The 23,993-nt window shown below is 57.9% G+C and overlaps 1 protein-coding gene across 1 annotated transcript in view; it reads right to left on the minus strand.

Moving 5' to 3' along the window:
• Positions 1-7,190: 7,190 nt before the first annotated feature.
• TNS4 (tensin 4) overlaps positions 7,191-23,993 on the minus strand; it is a 30,567-nt gene continuing 13,764 nt past the window's right edge. Inside the window, exons 2-14 of the mRNA XM_010585717.1 lie at positions 18,257-18,704; positions 13,728-14,172; positions 13,120-13,518; positions 12,946-12,948; positions 12,109-12,185; positions 11,462-11,581; positions 11,088-11,180; positions 10,655-10,732; positions 10,132-10,203; positions 8,758-8,926; positions 8,162-8,230; positions 7,871-7,897; positions 7,191-7,320 (exon numbers count right to left, since the gene is read on the minus strand). Of these exons, the coding sequence (XP_010584019.1) occupies positions 7,191-7,320; positions 7,871-7,897; positions 8,162-8,230; positions 8,758-8,926; positions 10,132-10,203; positions 10,655-10,732; positions 11,088-11,180; positions 11,462-11,581; positions 12,109-12,185; positions 12,946-12,948; positions 13,120-13,518; positions 13,728-14,172; positions 18,257-18,704 (2,130 nt within the window). The remainder of the gene's footprint in view (positions 7,321-7,870; positions 7,898-8,161; positions 8,231-8,757; positions 8,927-10,131; positions 10,204-10,654; positions 10,733-11,087; positions 11,181-11,461; positions 11,582-12,108; positions 12,186-12,945; positions 12,949-13,119; positions 13,519-13,727; positions 14,173-18,256; positions 18,705-23,993) is intronic.

Raw genomic sequence — 23,993 nt, forward strand, 5'->3', positions numbered from 1 at the left:
GGGCTGGAGAGACCCCCCCCTTGCCACCGCCTGCCTGGGACCCTCCCTGCCTCCATCTCATCCAAAGCGTGTGCGTGCGATGGGCATCATCGCAGCTGCTCAAAGCAATAAGAGACCTTCCCCCTCTGTGCTGCAGCCCCCCAGCCCCACAGCCTGGGGACCGCCTGCCCCATAGCCTGGGTACTGCCTGCCCCACGGCCCAGCCCCGTCCCGCTCCCTGCGCAAGGACAATGCTGGTGGCCACAGCCTTTTCCTCCGGTCCGTCCCGTCTCCCCCTGCCCCATCCCCAGCTGCCGTCCCCGGGCTGAGGGGGGACAGGCACCCCCAGGCGTGCAGGGGTGTGTCCCTGCGGGCGCTGGGTCCGAGGGGAGGGTTGGGGGACAAGGGACACCCAGGAAACACCTCCCAGCAGGAAGGGCTGCTTTTGTTTGGTTTTTTTTTTTTTCTTCCCCAAAGATTTTTAATATTTGAAAAATGTTGTTGGTGGGTTCTTAAAACTGACTGTGTGGCCCCTGAGGCAGAAATCCTCCATCTCCACGGAGCGGGGTACTGCCGGTGATGGTTTCTGTCTTCTCTTCTTCCAACTTGGCCAGCATGACAAAACCGGGCTGAATTTCTGGAACGTCTCAGTGACAGGATCTGCAGATTTCGCCAGCACAAAGTTCTCAGCTGAGAAATTGTCACTATTTTTGTAGCTATATTTCTTCTTTTTTTTTTGAGCTGGGCTGGAAATTTTTCACCTAAATGTCTTTTAGGTGAGAAATGGCCGTGCTGGATGCCATGGCAAGTGTGCCAAAGACAGAGGGGATTTTGCTGATCCCCCCCTGACCCACCCCCCAGCTCCATGGCCACAGTGGGGGGTTTTGGTTTTCCGTGTGGATTTGCCCCGTGCATGCCAGTGGGTGCCAAGGCCCCTGATGGGAACGAAATGTTTCCGTTTTAGTGAAACACCCTCCTGCCCCCCCACTGGTCCCCAGCAGCTCCCCGGCATGGCATGGCATGGCATGGCATGGCATGGTATGGCATGGCACAGCAGCTCCCTGGCACTGGTGGGGACGTCCCCATGTCTCTTGGCAGGGGCGTGGGTGGCACAGGGATTGGCAAGTGCTGTGGTCGCGTTGGCCAGGGCTGGCTGGACAGCGAGGATGGAATGAGCTGGGATGGGGGCTGGCACCAGGCTCAGCATTGCAGCTCATCGGCACGGCTTCGCCTGGCTTCTCACCTGGGTGACAGTGTCCCTGTGTCACGTCCCATGTCCCCAGGTGCATGCATGTGTCCCAGTGTGGCCCCAGTAACTTCCACCATGTGTCCGGTTGGTCTGTGCTCCTGCCCTCGCCCCGCTGCAAACCGCTGTCCCCGGCAGGGTGCCACAGAGCTGTCGAGCCACTGGCTGCATCCCTGCTCGGTGCCTCACCGGGCTCCTGCCAAAATCCCCCAGTTGCCCTGGTACCCCACCAGACCCCCTGCCTGCCCTGGCGCCCGCCCGGCCGGCTGCTTGTGGCCCCGCTCGGCGGAGGCTGCGCAGAACTTCCAAACTCAGTCAATTTGCCAGGATGGTGGTCGGTGAGGACGGGGGTCCCTGCCCCTGCCGGAGCCCCCTGTGCCCCAGTACCACCGCAGAAAGGATGGATTTCCCAGGGCGAGGGGAGGTGCTGCTGGGGACCATGGCCGGTCACGGTGCTGGTCCCACGTGGCCGTGCCGGCAGCACCACAGTGGGGTGCAGGATGCAGTGGGCAGCCCCAGCCCGCCGGGCTCAGCTGCCCGGACCCTCCCTGCATGTGGCCGGGGCAGTGCTGGCAGATCCAGTGGAACCTCTCCTGGTTTTGGGGTGGCTGGGAGGCGGCCGGGCTGGGGCCGGGGATGCCAGCACTTGCCAGGACACATTCTGTGTCCAGCTCAGAGGGCTCCAGCATTTTGTATTGTTTCTCCTGTAGTTTAAGGCTGTATTTACACATGATCATATACCAGCGTAAGGCTCCCCAACCCCAGCGGCGTTTTTCTGCGCCGATGTGATTTCTGTCAGTTCTTCCTGGGCCAAGCCCGCCCCTTCGGACTCCCATGTAGCACCAACCCTCTTTTACAGTAAACTTGAACCTTTGTATCGTCAAAAAGAAAAAAAGAAGGTAATTACTGTATTTAATTTTCCCTGGTATTTAATGTGTTTCTATCGAGTGTATGTTATTGTTGCATTGCTTTAAAGAAGAGAGGGGAAGCAAAGCAGAGGAGGAGCGAGGGGTCTGTGGGGATCCCACCCGGCTGGGCACTGCATTCCTGCAGTGCTGGCATGTGCCATATGGAAATGCTCCCCTTCCAAACAAGCCAAATTAAACCAGAAACTGCCTGCAACCTCGGCACCCTCCCACTGCCATCTCGAGCTCTGGCAGAGGGTAGAGGAGTGGCATTTGCAGCCCTGACCCCCGGGGAGGTTTAGCTGCTGGGCTGTCCAGCCAGCCTGCCCTGGCTCCAGAGCCCCTGCAAACTATGTCCCCGGGGACCACCGGCAGGACCAGCCCCAGCTTCTCGGTCCTGGGACGTGCCCGTGCCGGTGGTGGGAGCAGAACATGCCGGAGCCGGCCGGTGCTCCAGGATGAGGGGTTCAAGGTGTGCGGGACCTGTGAAAGCCTGGCTGAGGACTGTTTGCTGTAGCTACGGGGGCTGGCGGCCGAGCGGCTGCGGATGGCTCTGGCTCTGAGCTGCCAGCAAAAATATTTGACGGTTTCTTTCCACCCGCCGCCGGGGACGGGCACTGGGAAGAGCAGCGTGGCTGCACTGATGCCGGCAGGGCGAGCGGGCAGGGATCTTTGGTGGCAGCGAGGGACATTGCCCAGGAGCACCCGCGGGTCCCTGCTCCCCAGGAGCCCCTCCGCTCCCCTCCCCAAACTCCCCCGGGTGCAGCTCGGTTGCCAGCTGGGCCCTGGGCTGCTCCTCACACCCACCGGGCAGGGACCCCCTTTGGCCACCTCCAAAGGCACCCGCCTGCCTTCTGCCAGGGGCCGTGGGCACGGAGCAGGATAGGGGAGGCCGGGGCGGAGGGAGCGGGGGGCTGGATCACAGGGGCTTAGATGTGGAAAAAAAAATGCCTGAGCTGAGAGCGTCTGGTTTGTAGATCCCGGGACTGGGCTGCGGGAGCGGGGCCAGCGCCTCCCTGCAGCATCCATGGGGCTGGGGGCCGGCACTGGGCATCCCATCCCTGGGGTGGGAAGAGGCTGAGCTGCACCGTCCCTGCCTGGGTACGTGGCCCCCCTCAGCCTGGGGGATGCCCCGCTGGGTTTGGGGTTCAGCAGCCCTGAAAACCCAGGCACCCACAAAACCTCAGTGAGAGCTACGCCGAGCAGGGATGGGGAGGGAAGCAAACGACTACGTGCCTCCTCGTGAGTCCCAGCTCAGCCTCTGCTCGGTGCCACCGCGAGGGCAGTGAGGATCGTCACCATCGGCCCTTCACGGCAGCACAGAGCAGCGGTGGGGGCCTGGAGATGGTGCCAGGCTGGGACAAGACACTGGATGGGCTTCAGAGTTCAGGGGAGGACAGGGACAGGCACCGGCTCACACCAGGGCGACGTGCTCGTGGCCGGGCAGTGCTCCCGGCTTCGCAGAGCTGCAGCCCGCGGCACGGGTGCGTGTGCATGCCAGTGCTGGTATGCACCGAGCATCACCAGCTCCGCTCAGTGTTTCGGGAGGGTGTCAGGGGACGCAGCTGTGAGATGCCTGGGCATGGGAATGCCAGCGGCCGCACACCTCCCAGCTGCCCGGTGCTCCTTGCCACGGCTCAGCTTTCTCACGGTGTTTGCAGCAAACGTGCTCACCGGGGCGGCTGAAAGGTGGCATTGCCTGCGGTCATGTTGCAGGAGGACGGCTGGGTCCCTGGCGTCGCGGCTCTCCGGGGCTGGAGGTGTTATCCGGGGCCGGCGCCAGCCCGATGCTCCGGTTACTGGAGCTGCGTGGCCAGCGGTGCTCGGGGTTGTGCAAACACCCCGGAGGAGCTGGGCCCGAAGGCAGCCGTCTGCAGCCAATGTAGACAAGCGCTGTAATTTGCTGGCGCAGCAGATCGGCAGCCGGACCAGGGAAGACGCCAGCAATCCTGGAGCCCGGCCCAGCACCCCGGTCCCGTGCCAACAGCTGCCCAGGGCTGGGGCTCCCTGGGCTCTCCTTCGGAGCCCCCATCCTGCTGCCCCCAGCCCTGGCTGCTGCGGGGGCACCGGACTGGGCTTGGGAACCGATTTGGCTGGAGAAACGCGTGTGCGTGCATTTGGCATGGCCGCTGCCGGGCTGCCGGGAATGCGGGGGCTGATGCCACAGAGCCCGGGGGGTTGTTTGCCCCTTCCCGTGACACTTGCAGACCGGAGGCCCCCGGCTCCCCCCCATGCTGCTGCTCCTCCCTGTCGGCTGAGGGAGGGCTGTGGCCCTTTCCATCTTCTGGAGGTCACCGGGAAGCCGGTGACAGGAGAAAACCGGACCCTCCCGCACCCGGAGGTGCTGCCGGCTGGGACCCCCGGGAAGGGCTGTGCCGGGCAGCGATGGCAGGACCCCATTGTGTGGGGATGGGGGAGGTGGGCGGTGATGGGGACCCCCGGCAGTGTCCCGTGGCAGGTCTGGGTCCTGGGTGAGCCGGTCCGTGTCTCGTCGGGGAGCGGAGCTCTGCACGCTCTCCACCTGCGACAGCTCCCCGGTCCCTATGCAGAGCGAGGATGTTTCCGTGCAGAAAATCCTGTGGCCGCCACGCTGCCGCCCGCCACGGCTTTGTGCGTCACCCACACAAGCGCACACGTATCCGTGCACCCACGTGCGTGGTGGGTGGTCACTGGTGCGATCCGTGTCCCCGTCACCAGGGACAGCCTGGCCGCACGCTGCGGCATCGGTGGCTTTCAGGGTCTTGCTGTGTTTGGGGACACGGGACATCACCCGCCGGCGGCGGAGGCTGCTGGGAACAAACCTGCGAGCCCGGCCAGGGCAGGGGCTGGGTTTGTTACAAAATGGCTGGAACCGGACCCAGGAACTAAAACCAAGAGCCGCGCTTCCAGGAAGCCTGGGACAAACTTTGGAAGCCACGAAGAGCTCAGAGAATTGTTTGTTTTTTCCTGAATCCAGGTGGTTTTGGCTGAACTGTCCCCACGGTGTCTGGGCCCGTGTTCCAGCTATGCCGCGCTGGAAAAGAGTTTTCAATGAACTAAAAATTCCACGTGCGGAAGACGGCGCTTGGCGATGGGCCTGCTCCCCATCCCAAAGTGGTCCCAAAGCGGGGAAAAGCAGCCATCGCCCCGTTCCCCAGAAGATGAACCCTCCCGGTTGTGGCTGGGGTTCTGCAAAAGGGAGCTGGATTTCACGACACAGGGGAGCAGCGTGCAGGGGCCCGGGCTCGGGGGCGGCAGCGCCGTCGTCCCCCCCCAAAAGCACCGTTTGGAGCCAAAGCCTTTGAATTTTCACATTCCCCTTGTGCTTACGGCTGCAGCCTGAAGAGCAGTGCGGTAACAGAGCTGGGGGCCCGCACCCTGCACAGCGCTAATTAAGTGTTGCTCGATGAAAACAGCTCTACGCGCATCGGCGGCTCTGCCCTTATTTATGGCTCCCAGCAGACAGGCAGGGCGCAGGCAGGGATGGACGGTGTCGTGCTGGGGACCCTTGCCGGCTGCAGCCCGCACTGCAGCGGGTCGCATCCTGCGCAGCCCGAGTGGAGGGCTGGGGGTCCCTGCGAGGCTGGGGGTGCACAAGCCCGGGGTGCCGGGGCTGAGCCGCGTCCCCCCGAGCTGCCCGTGACCTCGGTCCGCCGCATTCCCCAGCCTTCACAGCACGACGGGACGGCAGAGACGTGCGGAGCCCGCGGGGTCACAGTCTCGCCCCAAGCTGGGTGCTGGGTTTTGGCTGAGCAGAGCTTAGGGCAGGCAGACTGCGGGGGGACAAAACCGTTTCTCGTCCTGGAGCCGAGCACTCCCCCCGCCCCTCGCAAGTAACTCCAATAGCTGTTTTTATCGTTGCCAAAGAGCTGTTGCAGCCGGATGCCGTTTCACAGCCTGGCTGGAGAAGAGTGACTTTTTCTTTATGTGCAATGCCTGCAAATGCTTGGCAGTTTAAGAGAGCAGAGTAACGTATTTCAGTTGCTAACATCTCTGCAGTGTTTGTGGCGAGATAAATGATGCACTGGTTTATTGAAAATACCCCTAAGCAGGGTTTGTTAGCACGGGGTCCAAAATTAAAGCAACGTACAGGCACCAGATAAGCAAGTGCTAAGGGAGACGACTGTATGGTGGACTCGGAGCCGCTCTATTCCACCCTGAGATTACAGCAAGAGATGAATCTTCAGCTGGTGTAAATCATGGCAGCACTGACTTCCACAAGGCTGCGCCAATTTACGTCATCTGAGGATCTGGCCCAAATTCATGCAAGTCATTTCCAAAAACCCAATGTTTTACTGTCATGAAAATGTCAACATTTATTTCTCAGCTTGCTGTGATGCCTGGAGGTTGAGCTAGCCTGTAACCCCACTTTGCAAAAAAGGGCAGGAGAATTTACCCGCACCAGGCAAAAGTACGCTGCTCTGACATTTCTGCCTTTCGATGCTTCTTGCTCTTTGAGGAAAGCAGGATTTTTCAGCAGGGCCTAGTGATTTTATAAGCTCCGATTTGCTAAACTGCCTCCTGATGCTGGTCTATCCTCAGGGCGGTGAGTCCTCCCCCTGCCTGCACCAGACCTCCCCTCCTGTGGCATTGGGGGGGTTGTAGGGCTGAGTCCCCAAAGGTGGGAGCTCAGCTCCACCAAACATGCCTCGGCTTGGACACCCCAAGCGCAGGCATCCCCTGCTGCCGGTACAAATCTCAGCCAGAGTATCACAGTCCTCTAGAGCAAAGCGAACAGTGCGTGCCAGGTGAGGGAGGTGGCGGTTCCGTACGGTGAGCACAGCTCCCGTCCCGCAGCTCCGCTCCCAGCCCGGCACAGCTCCCTGTGGGCAGCCATCCTGTGCCGGCCACCGCGGCGAGCGCTGCCCCCGCGATGCCCCGCGGAGGGTCTCAGAGGAACATCTCATCCCACCAGAGCATAAAGTCTTTAACTGAGACTCTTGACATGATGGTACGTAACAAAAAAATATAAATACGAGCTGTTGCCAAAATGCAACCCAGAAGCAGGAAAAGGTGAGCAGTAAAAGCTCGGCAGCATGTGGGCAGCTGCCAGCCCTGAGCCGTCCCGGGGTTTCTGTCCTCTACGGGCCTGGCAGGAGCTTGCAGAGAAGGTCAATGACAAGCGATGCTGGCTGCACAGTGTCATACTCTGCAAACAGGTGACAGAGGTTCTCCGAATCTGTCTGGCTTTTGGCCACGAACCCAAAGATTCTTTGAAAAAGGAGAGAGACTTAATCAGTTTGCATCCAGGAATCCAAAGGAATACGCTTAAACTAGCCCCAGCCACAAAGCAAAGTCCTGGTTCCAGCAATTCCACCTTGGCTTGCTCCCCAATCACGTTTACTTGGAAGCAAAACAGCCAGCAAAAGTGTTTCTGGCAAGGCTTCCCCAGCTGTGAAAAGTTTCTTGAATGCAAGGTAGAGCCAGATATAAACTCACTTCCTGAGCCCAGAGCAAGCGAGTCACTGGGAAGGCTGACGGATTTGGACGGGGTCTTTCTACATGAGGGGATGCGGAGAATTGGGCTCAGCCAAGCCTCTCCTCAAAACCCACAGAGCAACCCCCCCGTAGTTTCACCCATCTGTCCCACATCTCATCCTGCCACCTTGTTAACTTTTATCACACCCCCTCTTCATTTTTAAAGCTTTGATTCTTTGCTGCTCTGCAAAGCTTTGCAATGCACCCGATGGAGAGGCAAGGCTGGGCCAAAGCAGCATCTCCCCCCCAGGTTTCCACCCGGAGGTCCCCACGCAGGTCTTACCTTGAGGACTTGCAGTACTTCTGCCACCTGAGGGAAGAACAGAATTGGATTTGCTCAAAGACTGATTATTAACTCATTCCATCAGCTGCAAAGTCAAGGTGTGTATTTAGCTAAACACAGCGTCTTAAGCCCAGGGCAGGGGCTGCAGAGCCGATGGTTGGGATTTGGGATTTTAAGCAGTGCAGAGACAGGAGCAGCGGAGCTGTGCTGGGAACCGCAGGGAAGGGAGCATGGCGCGGCAGCTCCGACCGGCATGGACACCCTCAGCCCCCAAAGCGGCTGATAACTCACTTTCTGTTCTCAGGATCCATCCCGCAAAACCTGATGGCAGCCAAGGGGTAGTGTCGCCTGAAAAACACCCTGTGGGGGGGAGGAGGAGAGCGTGGCATTAGAGGAGGAAAGTGCCCTGGCAGAGCTGGTGGGAGAAACAGGCATTTGCAAATTCAAGCCTTGCTCGAACTGTTGTGGCTGCTGGGGAATGGGGGGTGTGGGGGCCGGCAGGAGTGGGGGTCCCGCTCCCCAGGGCTGCCTCCAGGCAGGCAGCTGGCAAAGCGCAGGCAGCTCTTGGGTTCAGCCGGCTCCTGCCTCCCACTCTTGAGATGTTGCCACTAACTTCACGTAAAGCAGCATCACGTCCTGTGCTGTAACAGAAGGGGTCAAGTCCATCCCTGGATTGCAACACGGGTTTGTCCTAGCAGGCCAGTTTTTCTCGACGTGCTGCAGATCAGCACGTTGGCAGGCTGAGAGGCAGCAAGAGAGCCGGGCGGTCGCGGGCGAGCTGCGTTTCCATCAACCGTTTCGCTCTCCCCTGCCCCTTGCCGCTGGTGAGCCCCTGGCCGCGGCAGCAGCCCCCCAGCCCCGTCCCGACCGTCCCCAGTGGCTCTTACTTCCTCTGGATGTCCGTCAGCGTGACTCCCTGCTCCGTCACTCTGAAGTGGACGAGGGTGGGTGTGGGCAGCGTCTCCAGCTCGAAGGTGGAGGAGATGGCTTTCTGGATGGCCGGTGCTCCTGTGAGCGTCTCCATGCTCACCGAGTTGAGGTACAAGACGTTGCACACTGCAAGGACAGCACAGAGCCCGGCTCAGCACGGGGCACGCAGCACGCCGGCGTCTCGCTGCGCTGAGCATGTACAGCACCGAGCACAGCGGGGCCGGGTCCAGGGCCGGGTCCCAGGCATCATCCTGCAGAAGCGGACGCACGTACGTAGGTCAGATTTGTTCTGACGGAAATTAAAGACTTGGTGACTCAGAAATTCTTCACAAATTTATTTTGGTTAACTTTAATTCTTTGCACTAATTGTTTTAAAGTCAAAGTATTTAATTTCCGGTTTCTAAATGTCACATTTTGATTTTTTTTTTCTGTTTATTGCATATTTCCTTTAATGAAAAGCAGAAATACCCCAAGCCAACTAACGGCTGAAGGCCAACCTAAAACATGACATTTCAGGCTGATTGAGCTGTTTAAAGGCCTGTTCTGGGTCAAACTAAACTTTTTAGCTTGCCAACTTATTTTTCAGAATTTCCAGCAAAACAAAGCAGTTCCCGACTCCCCTGACTGCGCCATGACCCGTCTGTGCGGTTTCCCACCCATCACTCTCTGCTCTCACCTGGAGCCCACCCACCGCTGCACCCAGGCTGGGGGCACCCAGGCACGGAAGAGAAGCAAAGACCCTTCCCTGTCCTGCTGTGCCGTTTCCATGCGTCTCCCCTAAGGTCCCTCAGCAATTTAACCAGCCCCCGACCGCCCCATCCCTCTCTGAGAAACTCCAGATGTTCAGTACCCACCAGTTCAACACTGATTGAAGCCAATCAGGAGAGAGGCTTAAAAATCAGGGGCTATTTAAAAATGTGGGTCTTTTATCAGCCTTGTGACCTCAAGAACTGTCTTTTCAAGCTTTACTTCACCATCGTGAGGACCAAAAGTCTCCTTTCTTTAAAAATATCAGGTTCCCTTGCAGGCCCATGATCTGAGGATGCGAAGAAAACCTGCAGATATCTCCAGCCTGGTGATAAAGCCAGGAGGGGGACATCACACCAGCACCCACAGATGCACTGGGGTGACCTGCAGCTTTGCACAGCTCCAAAGACGGCGCCGGCTTTTCAGCTTCTGCTGTGAATGGTGTCCCAACGGGTGGCATAAAAAAATAGAGCCTGGCGTTTGATAGGTAAGGACTAAAGCCCAAAGCATGGGGGCATGCCCAGAGCTCTAGCTATTGCCAGCTCGACTGTCCCCTGGTGACAGCAGCCTGCTCCTTTCCTCACCAGCAGTTTTCTTCAGGAGGGATAGCGTGGATTCTGGAGCGCAGTCAGGGCTATCTTCTCCATCAGCAAGATCTGCACGAACAACAAGCAGGAGGCACTGATGCCACAGTTCAGGCTGCTCTGGGTCACCACTTTGCAGTGAGTGGTGATTCCTTATCTCACAAGAGGCCCAAAGGCCCAGGACCACTTAAATTGCGGTAATTAATTTAATTGTCCTCCATCTCCCTCTCCTTGCTCTGTTCATCCCTGATCTCCCCACCGCTCCTTTCCTTGCCCACCCTCAGTGGTCTCCTGCTCCCTGCTGCTTTGCTGACCACCCTCCATCCCCAGCAGAAGCAAGTCACCACCATTTTGTACTCAAGTCAGCTCTTGCAGGTCTCTCCTCCACCTACAGCCAGGGCAATCAGCCCTGTTGCAGGGGCACCCGGGTGGTTCAGCCCCCTCCTCACTGCAGGACCATGCCCACCTCCCCAGACCGGCAGGAGGGACCACTCGGAGCATCTCTCCTGCCCCGGACACCTACCTCGGGTGGGGATGCTCAGCTTGCAGGGCAGTGCCAGCGAGGTGATGGCGTGCTGGTACACGAAGGCAGAGAGGCTCCCTGCAACACAGAACCGTGAGTCGGGGGGACCTGGAGGTCTGACACCTTCCATCCACATGCCTCTGGTCCCACAACAGTGTCCCAGGGAGCTCAGAGGGAGGGAAGAGGGGGGCTAAGCTGGACTATTTGGGGCCTCACAGCGACAAACATAGGTTTTCTGACCCCCACCCCGTGTTCCTGCTTTGGAGACTACTACCACAGTCTCACTGGCAGAGAAGTGAGGGCAGGAGCCGGGGGCTGGAGGGCCCCTGGGCCAATACACTCACTGCAGGGTCCTGGCCCGTGCTTCGAGGGGCCTTTTGGAAACAGCTCCTGGGGCTGCCAGGGCTGCTGCGGGCAACGGCACCGTCCTTACCGAAATACAGCTCCTCACTGGCTCCTTTCAGGTGCACCCCTTTGGCAGACGACTCGATGAGGAAGTGCCGGACGAGGTCACTGCTCTCATCGCCTGTAAACGGGACAGAAGGCAGCGTCGGGATAAGCGCCCTTGGTTTGCCCTGCCCTCCCCTGCCCACCCCGGGGCCCCATCCCAGGGCATCCACCGGAGCTTCTGCTCTGCACGGCGAGCGTGGTGCCAGCCCCTGTGCAGGGGTCGGATGGGCACGCACAGACCCCGCTGCCATCATCAATCACACAACCAAGTCCTGCGGCTTCTCAGCTTGCTTTAGTTTGCCTGCTTTCAGTTAAATCCTTGAAACAAACCCCACCTTTCTGAGCGAGTCCCTGTACCTGTCTGGCTGGCGGATGGAGAGACGGGAACCTTCATTGCCAGTCCAAAAGACCCCCGGTATGACGTGCTGTCCCGCACAACGAACGTGCCTGGCTCCTTGTCCTTCAGCAGCTGGATTGCTGTCAAAGCACAGGCAGAGGCTCAGCCAAGCAAAACAGGTGGAACCTCCCCACATTGCATTTTGCATCCGGCCGATGCTCTCGCGGGGAGTTGTTCCTTGGCAGCAGCGAGAAATACTCAGGAGCGTTTGCTGAGGACGCGCACGTCCCTTGTGCGGGTACCGACTGCAGTGCCTCTGCAGACTGAGGGGCCCCGGCTCGGTCCCACGGGTCCCTGCGGTCCCCAGGGCAGAGTCAGCCCCTGCCCTGGCCATGACGAGCAGCAGCACAGTCAGAGGCAGGAGCAGCTTTGCTGGACTCGAAGCGGGGGACAGAGGGGCCATGGCACAGCCCGTGTTTCTGAGCCTTCCCCCTAGACCTGAGAGAGGGTCTCTCCCTGCCCGCCAGCCCCCAGTGTGCTTTGAATTGCCGTCACTGAGTCCCCACAGGAGCTCAGCACGGGCAAAAGCTGGACTGAGGTGCTGCGGGGAGGCAAACTCCAGCAAGTCTGAGATGGGTTATCCCAGCAGAGATGCTTGCTGCCTTACCTTGGTCCCTGGTTATGCTCGGCTTGAACCAGTATTTCGATGTGTCCATCACAAACTTCATGGTCGGCTGCCCAGCCCTGAGGGGACCTGCAAGAGATCTTAGGGCGTCAAGGCCAGCGAGGGACCTGAAAGACCTTCACAGCAGACATCACTGAGCAGGACAGAGCCCTAGCGAAGATATTTCTTTTTCAGGCTGGCCAGGGTTGAAGTTTTTTTTCAGTCCTTTTGAACAGAGCTTCCTTCCTACTCCTCAGAATAACTCATTCTCCACGTAATTATCTCTCTTGGCAGGCTGCGATGGAGCGCAGAGAGGCAGCACATGGAATTCCCCAGCAGTGCCAGTCTGCCCAACCCTGCACAAGTCCACTGGACCATGGGGATTTACAGCAGCTGAGGACCTGACCCACAAAGCTCTCCTGCTATTCCCATAAGAATCCCAATTAAAACCCTCTGCCCCAAGAGCTGCCTCTGCTAATCTCCTCCAGAGAACAATAGCCCTATTGTTTACCCTTGAATGAGGGACCTTATAAACTCGGGTATCTTTAGATGTCCTCCAGAGCAAACTGGAACCCTAACCCCTCCTCCCCACCCGTTCTGGGCCCACAAACAAGTACAAAATGACAGAATTATGGTTCTCACTCTCAGGTGCTATAAATAAGCGTATCTGCATCTCCTTGAGGGGACCAGAGCGTTTCTGTCTCCTCAGCACGTGCCCCAGGACCCTGGTGGGCCAAACGCCATGGCTAATGCAGGGTCATCAAGCAAAGACCTGGAGACCACCGCAGAGCCCTGCAATGCTGTGCAGAGACGGCGAGGGTCTCCAGCTCCAGCAAGGACCTCCTGTCCTTCACGTCTATAACCCACAGATAAACCAGAGTAGGAAATGGCGTTCGGCCCCCTTTCCTGGCAACTGTTGGGGTCTACAGCTCCTTCCCCCCCCCGCCCCGCCGACCTGCCCTATGGCAGGGAGGTGACTTACTGTCCGAGACGCAGGAGAGAGCTGGTGCCGACAGCGCGTTGTTCAGGCTACCGAGCCTTGAGGCTGGGCTGCAGTTGGGAGGGGGGGTCTGCTTGACAGAGGCTTGGGGAGCTTTGGCCAGCCTGGAAGATGCATCTCCTTGTTCCAGGCACCCGTTCACCAGCAGCACTGGGATGTCAGCTGTGGAGTTGAGGATGGAGGGGGGGCAGCTGCTGGCCTGTCCCTTCTGGGACAGGGAGGTGTCAGCTTTGGTGGAGCAGGCTGCTCTGGGCTGGTGGGGACTCAGGCCAAAAGCTTCTCCCGAGTGAGACCTGATGCTTGGGGAAGGTGGGCAGGGGCTGCCCAGGGAGCTGGCAGGGGACGGGCAGTCAGCGGAGCGGCAGGCAGAGGGGTGAGCGTCCGAGTCGTCGTTGTGGAGCGAGTGGGTGCTGCTGCAAGAGGGAGACAGAGCAGGAGGAGATCAGCGGGGCGGTTTAGCCGGGTGCGATGCACAGCCCACCCCAGAGACCGGGCCAGCCCTGCGGAGCATCGACTCCCAGCCTGAGGAAGGGGGTCTTGGATAGCGGGACTTGGGATAACCGCCCCATGCCCCTTCCATCCCCGTCGTCAGCCCGAGACTGGGACACAAGGTGGCATTTACCTTCCAAGGATGTAACTGGTGTCCGAGCCGGGGCTCGTGGAGAGCAGGGAGACCCAGCTGCTCCTCTGCTGGGCCCTCACCACGTGCACGGGCTTCAGCAAATTGTCGAAGCCCGGGGAGGTGCTGAGAGCCCCCGGACCGTAGGAGATGCTGTCCGTCTGGCCGGCCGTGCACTGCCGGGGGACAGCGATGCACTCGGATGCTTTGCTGCAGGTCGGGGAGGCAGCGCAGCTCGAGGTGCCCGAGCGGGGGCTCGTGGGTCCAGGTGGGCTCGAGAAAACCACGCTGCCGCTGGTGCTGTAGTTGCCCCTGGGTCCCCCTTTTTGGGGCAGGAAGCCGTTGCCCTGGGGGGACCTCGAGAAGGGCGTACCCGAGGGGCTGGGGGAACCCTGCAGCAGCTCGGGACACGTGGCTCTGCCTGGTGTCATCTCTATGTATTTAATGTCTGCAGGAAGAAAGAGGAGGTCGTTACTAATTCAGCGTTTGAGTCAGGATCATTAGCTAAGCTCCGTGGGGGATACGCGTCTCTGTTCTTCTTGCTATTAATTTTGGCTCCGGTTTGCACGCCCTGCAGGGCTGCTGGGCCCAGGGGAGGACCCCTGGGCTCTGCAGGGAGCCCCCCCCATCGCCCAACACTGGCCTTTGTTAAGACCCTCTGAGGGCTGATTTCTTCACAGACACCAAGCCACAGTGACCCACCCCAGTGCTGGCGGGCTCCCAGGGAAAAGGGGTTACACACGGTCACGTCTGACTGCACAGAACCCCCTCGCCGGCATTGCACAGCCGGTGCTTGCCGAGACCTGCGGCGAGAGGCGGGTGTTTTCTCCAGCAGCCTCTCTGTTTGTACCTGACTCAAGAGAAAAACATCTGGCTGCTCCCCCCCGGGGATGACATCAGGTTCGGAGGGTGCCCACGGCAGCAGGCGCGTGGCCCTGCGCACCCTCTGAGCGCACGGGGGGGACGTCACCCGGCCCCCAGGCACGGATGGACATCCGCACCATCCGCACCGCGCTGTGGAGCCGGAGGCAGGGGGAAGCCACGCAGGACGAGGGCAGTTACAAGGCTCTAGGCATCAGCTATGGGACCGGCCATGCCAGCTGCAAGCGCGCAGCCCAGGGCAGGGCCCGGCTGCTCTCCCTTCCCTTCTCCCATCCTGCACAAGTCTCTTTAGAGAAATAATTCCCAAGGCAGTTTCTGTGCCTGTGTCCTGCTGTGGGTTTCTTCCTGCTCTTCCATTCCTGCTCGGGGCAGGCAAGGCGTCTCCTAGCTCCTTTCCTTGCCATTACTTATACGGTAACACATCTCACAGAGCATCGCTTGCTCCAAGACCTTCAGTGAAACCTCATGGCCAGGACAAGGGGGTGCCTGGGTCCCCAGTTGTCTGATGCTCGTTAGTCACCGTGTTCCTTGAACAAGGACAATTTCTGGCTGAGCTAGAAGACGCCTTTTAGCAAGAGACACTCAGACTTGATTTAAGGGCTTGCAGCGATGGCGAATTCATCACCTCCCCAGGGAAGCTGTTCCCATGGTTAATCACCTCCACTACTAGAAGCGTGCACCTCCTTTCTTTCTTGTCTGAACGTGCCCAGCTCTGTTTTCAGCTCCTGGTTCTTGCCCTACCATGGAGTTCAGGAAAGTTCCCCTTCTTAAAGGTGTTTCTTGGAGGGAGAAAATCTTTTTGCTACGGCAATGCAAACTGCTCTTAAAAGCCCTGAGCTCCCTGGCCGTCGATGTTATGTGCCTCGTTCCTGCCCTGGGACCTGCTGGTGAGGGTAGCTGGCTGGGGCAGAGCAGCTGGCTCCAGACTGCCAAGCACTGCAGCCCCTGTTTACTGCAAGGAACAACCAGCCCTCTGGGGCATAAAGCTTGATGAGCCGGAAAAGCACAAGTCTGTACAAAAGTTACTCTCTGAGCCACTTCTCTACGCTGATCCCAGCGCGGGACTGCATCGGCACGGCCAGCAGAGAGCCGCCGAGGAGGCGCCGGGTAAGCCAGAAGGGCTGGTCCCCAGTGGGGACGCAGCTGGACCACGCACAGGGAAGGAGCCAGGACCGCAGCCTTCCCCCTCCACACCCTTACTGCCACTGGCAGCCAGCAGCAGCTCCTCCAAAGCCCGTCCTCCGAAAGGCTACGGAGCGACATGGTTCTGGTATCAGTGTGCAAACCCTTACAGCAAGCTCTTGGCCAGATGCTTTTTGTCAGTGTCTCCCTCAAAAGGGGAAAAGAAATGGGGGTTTTAATTGTTCTTTACAGTAATAACTGAAAAGCATCTGTGCGCTGGGCTAACGAGGCTTTTTGCCTCCTACTTTTCTGCCTTTGCTTCTGCTTATCAGGTGTGGTTAAACCTCAAATATTTGCTCAAGACCTCGGCGAGTTTTTCAGCATCAAGGAGTGGCAAAAGTGCCACAAACAGGGAGCCCAGCTGTCACGCAAGCCGAGGTGCTCTCCTCTCCTCCAGAAACAATCAAGTACCAGAGGGAGTTAGTGACTCTCATGAACGTGTCTCCTATTGCTGCAGCATCCATTATGTTAAGAGCTCACCTCGTGGTTTCCATTAGACAAGAACAAGACCCTCTCATGGACTCTGGGCACCATCAATCTCCTGCCAGCCCTCACATCGAGTGACCGTGCTTGCGGGGAACTTAACCTTAGGCAAAAAGTAGGGGTGTGGAAATCATTCAGAAAGTGCAATGGGGCCCTGTGCAGCCCTCCCCTGCACAGCCGAGGGGAGGAAAGGGAGGCAGGAGCCTAACGGGAGCATTTCTAAGGGGCCAGCTGGCATGAGATGGGAGCAGCGATGCATGCACAGGTCGCACGGCTGGAGCAGGAGGAGGTGGGTGAACAGGGATGCTGTGCAGCAGTAGGAAGTTTGTGTGAAAAAGAAGAGCTGTTACACGAAAATGAAAGCTGAAGTGAGGCTTTTCCCACTGAATTCAGGGCCAGATTTCCAGATGTTCCATTCCACACTTGGAGCCAGATTTTCAAAACCACTAGCACATTACCTGCTGAGCTGCTCAGGACTCCAGCCCTTGCCGTGGTGCCTGAAAGAGAGGCATCTGAATGCCACTAGGCTGAGGAGCCAAGAGCTGAACTTGCCCTTTGTCACGGTATTTTATTTGCAAGGCCACCCCCGTCGACCCCAGCGGGAAGCAGGGATGCTGTCTGCTCCAGAATCGCCCAAGCCCCACGGCGTGCTCGTGCCGCTCCGGCCCTGCGCTGCCTGACTCCAGCTCCGTTGGAGCATCGGGACCCTCACACCTACCAGGGCTGCAGTTCAGTGCACTTGCAGACACACACCTCATCGTCCTCCAACCCCACGTTCCTCATGCAGATGTTTGCACGAGGGCTCATGGAGAACTGATTTTTTTTCATACCTTAACATCCTCTCATTTGACCTTCCTCTGGAAAGAGGCCTGGGGACAGATTTTCAAGGTATTTCTGTATTTAAAGACACGGATAGGCAATAAGGCTTTTCAGAAGCAGTGAGACTGTATCTTCAGGCACCTTAACACATCATGGATCTGTCCTCCGGCACACCAGAACACTTGCAGCAGTGTGGAACATGCTGTCTGCTGGTGTTACCCTGTGCACAGTGTGTTGAGCAGCTAACGCTGCAAAAGAGCCACAGGCAAGAGAGCTTGGATCAGAAGCAGCACACCCAGCAGAGCTTTGGATCGCCAGGATGACAGAGAAGTGTTGCAAAAGGGTTCACATAAGGCACCCAGGCATGAGAGCAGAAAGAGGGGGTTGGTATGTGCTGGTGATGTTCTGCCTTGTGTATGCCAGGTATGCTGCTGGAGGAGCGTACAAGCCCTGGAAAAAGAATTTCCCTGGCAAAATGATTGGGAACATTTAAATGGGATGGTTGTGTAACGATCAGTACCTTAGCCCAGGGCTTTGGAAATCTGGCTTCAAACCTTTGTGCTTCCACAGGTCAAGTATGACCCTGGGAAAGGCTCCACTGCCCTTTGCTAGAACTGGGGCTCTGCTGCAAGGGTAAGCACAGGCTGCACATCACATCTAGAGGTCAGTGCTTGTCTGTAGGCACTGATGGTAATTACGTGGATTAGGAGTTTTCTGAGAGCTACAAGTCCCATTTCTAAGGAGAAATGTTTTCTCCAAACACAGGGAAACAAACATCAGGTTGAATTAAAGGCTGTTCTCCCTGCTTTCTTTTGGATCCTGTTGAGCTAGCTGGACACGAGACATTTCAAAAGTGATCACACCAGGGCCACCTAAGCATGTGAGTCAGACAGAGAGCCTGGACACACAGTCTGTTCTCCTGCTCCTTTATATGAAGCCCTGATGTCAGGAGACAGTATCCCACACTGATCCCACTGGGCATGGCGGGGGATGTCACTGATGCCCATTTCCAACCCTTCACAGGAGCACAGGACCTCGTCCTTCCCCTGGGGGCTGGTGTGTGGCCAACCTCTCTGCCCTGGACTTTCACTCTGCCTCTTGCAGATGGTTTTCACTAGGTCTGAGCTGCGCTGGCTGCACCGCACCACCAGCTCCTTTTGCCTCACCTATTGCCTCTGGATGTTGTTTCTTGGTGGCAGCAGTGTCACCCTGAGAAGCAGGTTGGATCGCATCCTTCACCGGCTTGCACGTGAGCGGCTGAAAGGTCGGATCGATTTCTAGGATCAGCTGGTTGAGACTCTCTATTGATATGTCCAAGGTAGGAGACACCAGGTGAGCCTCAGGATCCTTGCCGGCGTCCTCCTCCTCCGTTGGCTGATACGGGGCGGTGGGTCTCTCCAAAGAGGTATCCTGCTGCCCCTTCCCCTGCGCGTGAGCAGCCATGTGCTCAAACACGGGGTGGGCTCCGTACAGCCCTCCGCCGGGAAGAAGGCGTGCGTTGGCGTGCACCATCGTGGATGGGTCAGCCCAGCCCTCCGTTGAGTAGTAGGCGTACTTCATCGGCAGCGCGGAGCAGCCCGGGTACCCTGCCGGGTGCAAGGTCTTGCTTTCCTCCTGTGAGGAAACACACACGGTCTGTCCAACACGCAACACATGGTTTTGTATGACCTGTGACATGGTTTGGTTTTCTGGTTTGACGGCTTAGAGTCCAAGGGAAACCTCCTCCTCCTTGCCTCCCTTTCTCCACCAGGGACCTCAGACCCCTTCTTCAATCCAGCGTCTCAAGCGGAAGAAGAATCTAAGGAATGCAGAGAGAGGAGCGGTTACACAGGCATGCCCCGGGCAGGAGCAGACTTCAGCGGAAAAGTCTATAAAAACGGGGATTTGGAGTGCAAAGCTGGAATTCAGCTCATAAGAAAACAAGTCATCCTGTATTGCTTTTCCACCCCCCTCCAGCCTCTGCTCCCGGTGCCACTGTGCATCTGGGCAAGTGCAAGGAGGATTAATTTGCAACAGCTTTTCAGGATTCAAAGGCCTAAAAAGTACATTCTCCTTTATTTGCACAGTGCTTATTTTCTTGGTTAAGAATGAAATGAAGCATCACTCTAACAACTTTTGCGTGGGACCCTGACCCTCGGGAGCCATCCGGAGAGGCAATGGCAGACAGTGAGCCCAGAGCCATGCAGGGTAGACTTGCAGTGGGCCGGAGAGACGGAGCTGCCTGCCAGAGCAATGTTCCGCGAGTGGGCGTACATTTAATCTGAGGGTTTATTTTGCTGGTACAACGTGAGCTGAGCCCTGGAAGCCTGTGTATGTAGCTGCTTTCTCAGTCAAGGCGTTGCTCTAGGAATCCGATTGCTATTAAATTTTGAATACTCTCTGGCTTCGCTTTAGAGAGAAAGTATTTTTTAATTTGCCATTAAAAAAAGCCCACGGCAGAAGGTGGGCTTCCCTTGGGGGTTCTGGGCTCAAGGTCTCAGGACACCATTTGGAGGTGGGGGAGTCGTCCGACTGCATCAGCAAACAAGTGGGGTCCCCCCAGCTGCTGCTCTCCCTTGTGCTCCTCTGCACGCCGGCACGGTGGGAGCTGCTGTTCAGCAAAATTCACGGCCACCAAACTCACTGGGGGAACTTCGCTCACTTCTCTCCCGATGAGGAAAATAAGCCTGCCTCCCTCTGTACCCACTGTGGCAGCCAAAACCCAACATCTCGGTGCTTGGGGACATCAAAGCCAAGCACATTCCTTGTGCCCGTACTGTGCCGGCCGCATGGGAACGTGCCTGTCCTCTCTGGTCCTCGGGGAGGGCAGCATCCGTGGGGACCATGGGATGTCTGGAAAGTCACAGCGAAAGGCTTGCTGACAGGAGTTAATCCTACAGCTCAGGGGTCTCTCCTCCATACCCTGTGTGGATCTGGTGCGTAATACATACAAACAGTGAGCTATGCTTATTAAAATATTTGTCCTTTCCTGCATCAGCCTTGAATGACTGGCTTATTTACTCGCCTATCTCAGATTGATTAACTATGGAGTCACAGGATTAAGAAAGAGACACGTTGCTCTCGGGCAGCCAGTCCACAAACCCCCGTGGGCGAGGGCAGGAGTGCTGGGCTGGCGCGGTACGTCATGTCTGGTAAGCGGTGACTAATTGCCATGCAGGGTGTTGAGAGCTGTTATGGAGATGGCTCAAAACAGGTCAGCTTTGCCCTCGAATTATATGACCCTGAAGAAGTCTCTCCTCTTGCTGAAGAGACACCCAGAATAGCACCGACTCATGAAGATGAGCGAATTTGAAGCAAAACATTGCTGCTGTCTGCTGCTGCTCACGGCGTACGGCACTCGACACAGCTATGGATCATGAGTCACACCAGTTAACGCTCTCGAAAGAGCTAGGAGAGGTTTTTAAGGACTGCAGAAGTGCATAAATACTTCAAACCCATTTAGCTTCCTCTCAGCCTGGACCCCACTGCGTCTCCTGAGCCTCTGATAGATTTTATTTACAGGACTGGCAGGCTGGTCTGTAAGGCTCAGGAGCAAGGATGTGTCCTACACCAAGACCTGTGCTGTAGAAAGTAAAGCACCTCTGGAAAGCAAAGCACCTCTGGAAAGCAGCTGTTGCGCCTTTAGTTGCGAATTAGACAGGCACATGACATCTCTGAATTGTAACTGACTGATTAATACCACAGACAGGAAAGACACGCCGCCCCAGCTGCACCTCCAGGCATTTGGGGCTGCGCTCTGCAAGCCAGGTCTGTCCCAGCCCTGACAGAGTCCGGAACAGGTTACCCCTACAGAAGGCCAGCTGTGAAGGGATCTATTGCAAAATGGATGGGAAAAAAATGGATGGACTTCAGGGTAGCTGCTCCCCAGGCTCGGGGGGCAGGCGGGCGAGATGCCCGGGCTGCACGTGGTGGGGTCCCTCCTGCGACCGCAGCAGCGACACAGCCCAGCAGCCACACAGCCCGCGGTGCCTCCCCAGCACCCACGCATTGCTTTTCCTCGGCATTTCTGCACCCAAAGCCCAAGGCACGGAGGATGCAGAAGGGGGCTGGGACCCGAGTTCCCCTTTCCCACCAGCCAGCTTGGCTGGCTGTGCCGTGCCCGGGCTCTGCCCGCAGATCTCGCGTCGCCCCGATCCAGCCACGGCACGGCTCTGCCGTGCGGTCAGCCGGATCACAGGCAAGCGGTCTGCCCGCTTTGGGTTTCCTGGCCCGGAGCATGTATGTGCCAGGACGCCGCAGGCACCGCCATGAGAAGTGCAGCACGGTACAGGGCTTGGAGGGAGCGTTTGTTAAATATAAAAAGAGGAGTCATTCCAGGTCAAAAACACAGGCTAGATGGAGTGAAAATTGGATTCTCCCCTGGGGAGAAGAACTGCCTGGCTCCAGTCAGCGTCCACAAGACAAGGCTGGTTTTAATTTAAGTAGGTACAGAAATAACGTGCAGTATGCATGAACCAGGACTGTCAGGGGGTTCCGGGAGCATGCACGCAACAGCTTCCCTCCTCTCTTGTACTCCTGCCCCAAGTTTTTAATCTTTCTCGTGCCTGATGCTGCCAGAATTAGCCTCCAAACCTCATCTCTCCTCCCTTCCCTTCTCTGGGTTAAAGTGAGAGGTCTCCCAGGCTCCTCACAAGAATTTTGAGCCTCAGCTGCAGGCTCTGCTGCTTGGAGCCACAAAGGGGGAGAAGGGCTCGGGCGAAGGAGGTTAATCAGAAGGTGGCTGTTAGCCACCAGCACGCTGCAGCCATGAGAAAGACAAACGCTGCCTACAGGCATCAGGACTTCCCAAGAGCAATCAGAAATAGTGCCCTTGTGCACAGCCCCAGCAAAGGCTGGGCAGCATCCAGCTCTGTCCCCCGGGCAGGGAAGAGGGGCCGGGCTGGAGCCCAAGACCACGAGCGCAGGCAGGGAGCCCGTATCCCCCAGCGAAGCTGACGGCACATCTGTGCCGTGCCACGAGGTGCGATGCCCTTCCCTCCGGCAGCAGCAGCAGCAGAGCAAGCTCTGCAACAGAAGCATCGCAGCCCTGGCAGAGGTAACCCAGGCACTGCAGACATGCCTTACAGGGCTTGGCTGGCTGGCTTAACCGAGCCTGGGAGGATTTACTGGCTGTACAGAAACACTGGGGGAAGGAGCACTGTTGTTTAAACTAAGACAAGGCGAGCGCAAGAAGAAATGGAAATAAGCTGGCCACAAACACATCTAGACTGGAAATTACAGAGTTTCTGCTTCTGGAAGCAGACTATGGAACAGAATTCCCCCTGAGATGAAGGGGACAAGTCACAGACTTTGGATGCAGACGGACACACTTAAAAGGGTCTTGGTGAGGCAGCTCCCTGTTGCACCAAGAGACCTGGCTCAGTGAGGCAGGAGTTGCAGGTCAGCCCAGTAACCCCAGTCCTCCCCTCCACCTCCAGCCCAGCTTGGCAGGCAGCCCCCCTCCCAGCACGAAAAGGAGCTGGGCTCGGGGCGTCAGGACTGGGACCGGAGCCGCAGCACCCACGTGGGGCTGCAGAGAGCCGAGGCAGGAGGTAGGGTGCTGATTTCGGAGGGCTGCGGGGTACCTCCTGGGTGGTGGTGGGAGAAGCAGGGTGCCCTTGGGCCAGGGCTGTGCCAGGCACACCCCGGCTGATAGATAACTGCCCGCACACCCTTCCCAAAGCCGCCAGGCACAGCCCAGCCCAGCCAGGCTGCAACCGCCACGTGGACGCGGACCGAGCCCTGCGGACCCCGCGCGGAGCAAAGTCCCTCCGTTGCGGGGCCCCGTCCTGGCTTCGTCCGCTGGAGCACGGCCGGCTCGGTGCGGACCCCCAGCTCGGCGCTGGCTCTCCCCCCTGGGCTTCAGCAGATCAGGCGAGGCAACGGCAATGCCGAAAGCGCTGCCTCTCAGCTTGGCCTGGCAGCTGCGCACGCAGAGCCCCGAAGGTCCCAGCGCGGTTATTTGGAGCCAAGACATACGAGCTGGGTCACAGGCTTGTTCCCTGTCTGCGCAGAGACCCCAAAACAGCAAAGCCGGCTGCCAAGTCTGGGTTGTTTTTCCTTGCAACGTGAGCCCTGGGATGCTCCCGATGACAAGTCTGTTACATATCCCCTCACCAGGAAGAGCAGAAGGAACTGCTGGGACACCCAGGATTTACAGAGCTCATTACACTCAGCTTAATCACTGCGAGGGCTGTGGGACGACTTGCCTAGATTAGCAGGGCATGCTGATGAGGTTGAGGAAGAAAGTTCCCATGGTTATGCTCTGTTTTGCCTGCAGAGCAGAGAGAACAGCAGTATCACATAGCAAATATTAATATACCTTCAGCTACGGGGGGGGGTCCGGCACCTGGAGCATGAGGCAGCTGGTGCCTGAGGAGGAGCAGCCCTCCCAGTGTCCGGGGGGAGAAGGGTGACTGTCAGACAAAGCTGCCCCCCTCCTTGCTCAAACAAGAATAATTAGAAAGTTCAGCAGCAAGAAGAAGCCTTTATGAAATCCCAGACAGCATTGCTAACTCTCGGTATTTGATCAGCCCCTGGAGCCCTGCGACGGGGCAGCATCTGTGTGACCATTGCCAAAAGAGGACTTTTTGCTGGGGCAGTGAGAAGCACTCCAACGTAACCCATCAGCGTTCGGCGGCAGAAGCCATCCTCCCACAGTGATCCTGCTGTGAACAGCCCCAATGCATTGCTTTTTTAGCAATATTTCAGACTTTTGAAAGGGTCTCCAGGGCTTTGGATGAGGAGGGTCATTAGTAATGTCGAAACTGCTACTCAAATAACTCCCCCTCCCGCTGCCATGCTCCCTTTTCCTTTCCCAGGATGGCACTCTCCCCTTTGGCAAGAGCTTCTCCGGGTACAAGACGAGCAGCAGAGCCTGGTCCCCAGTGCACAGGAGAGGTCCCAGCGCAGCCAGGAGGGTTC

The sequence above is a fragment of the Haliaeetus leucocephalus genome, unplaced genomic scaffold (assembly GCF_000737465.1).
Source record: "Haliaeetus leucocephalus isolate CR32 unplaced genomic scaffold, Haliaeetus_leucocephalus-4.0 Scaffold110, whole genome shotgun sequence".
In the NCBI taxonomy this organism is placed as follows: domain Eukaryota; kingdom Metazoa; phylum Chordata; class Aves; order Accipitriformes; family Accipitridae; genus Haliaeetus; species Haliaeetus leucocephalus.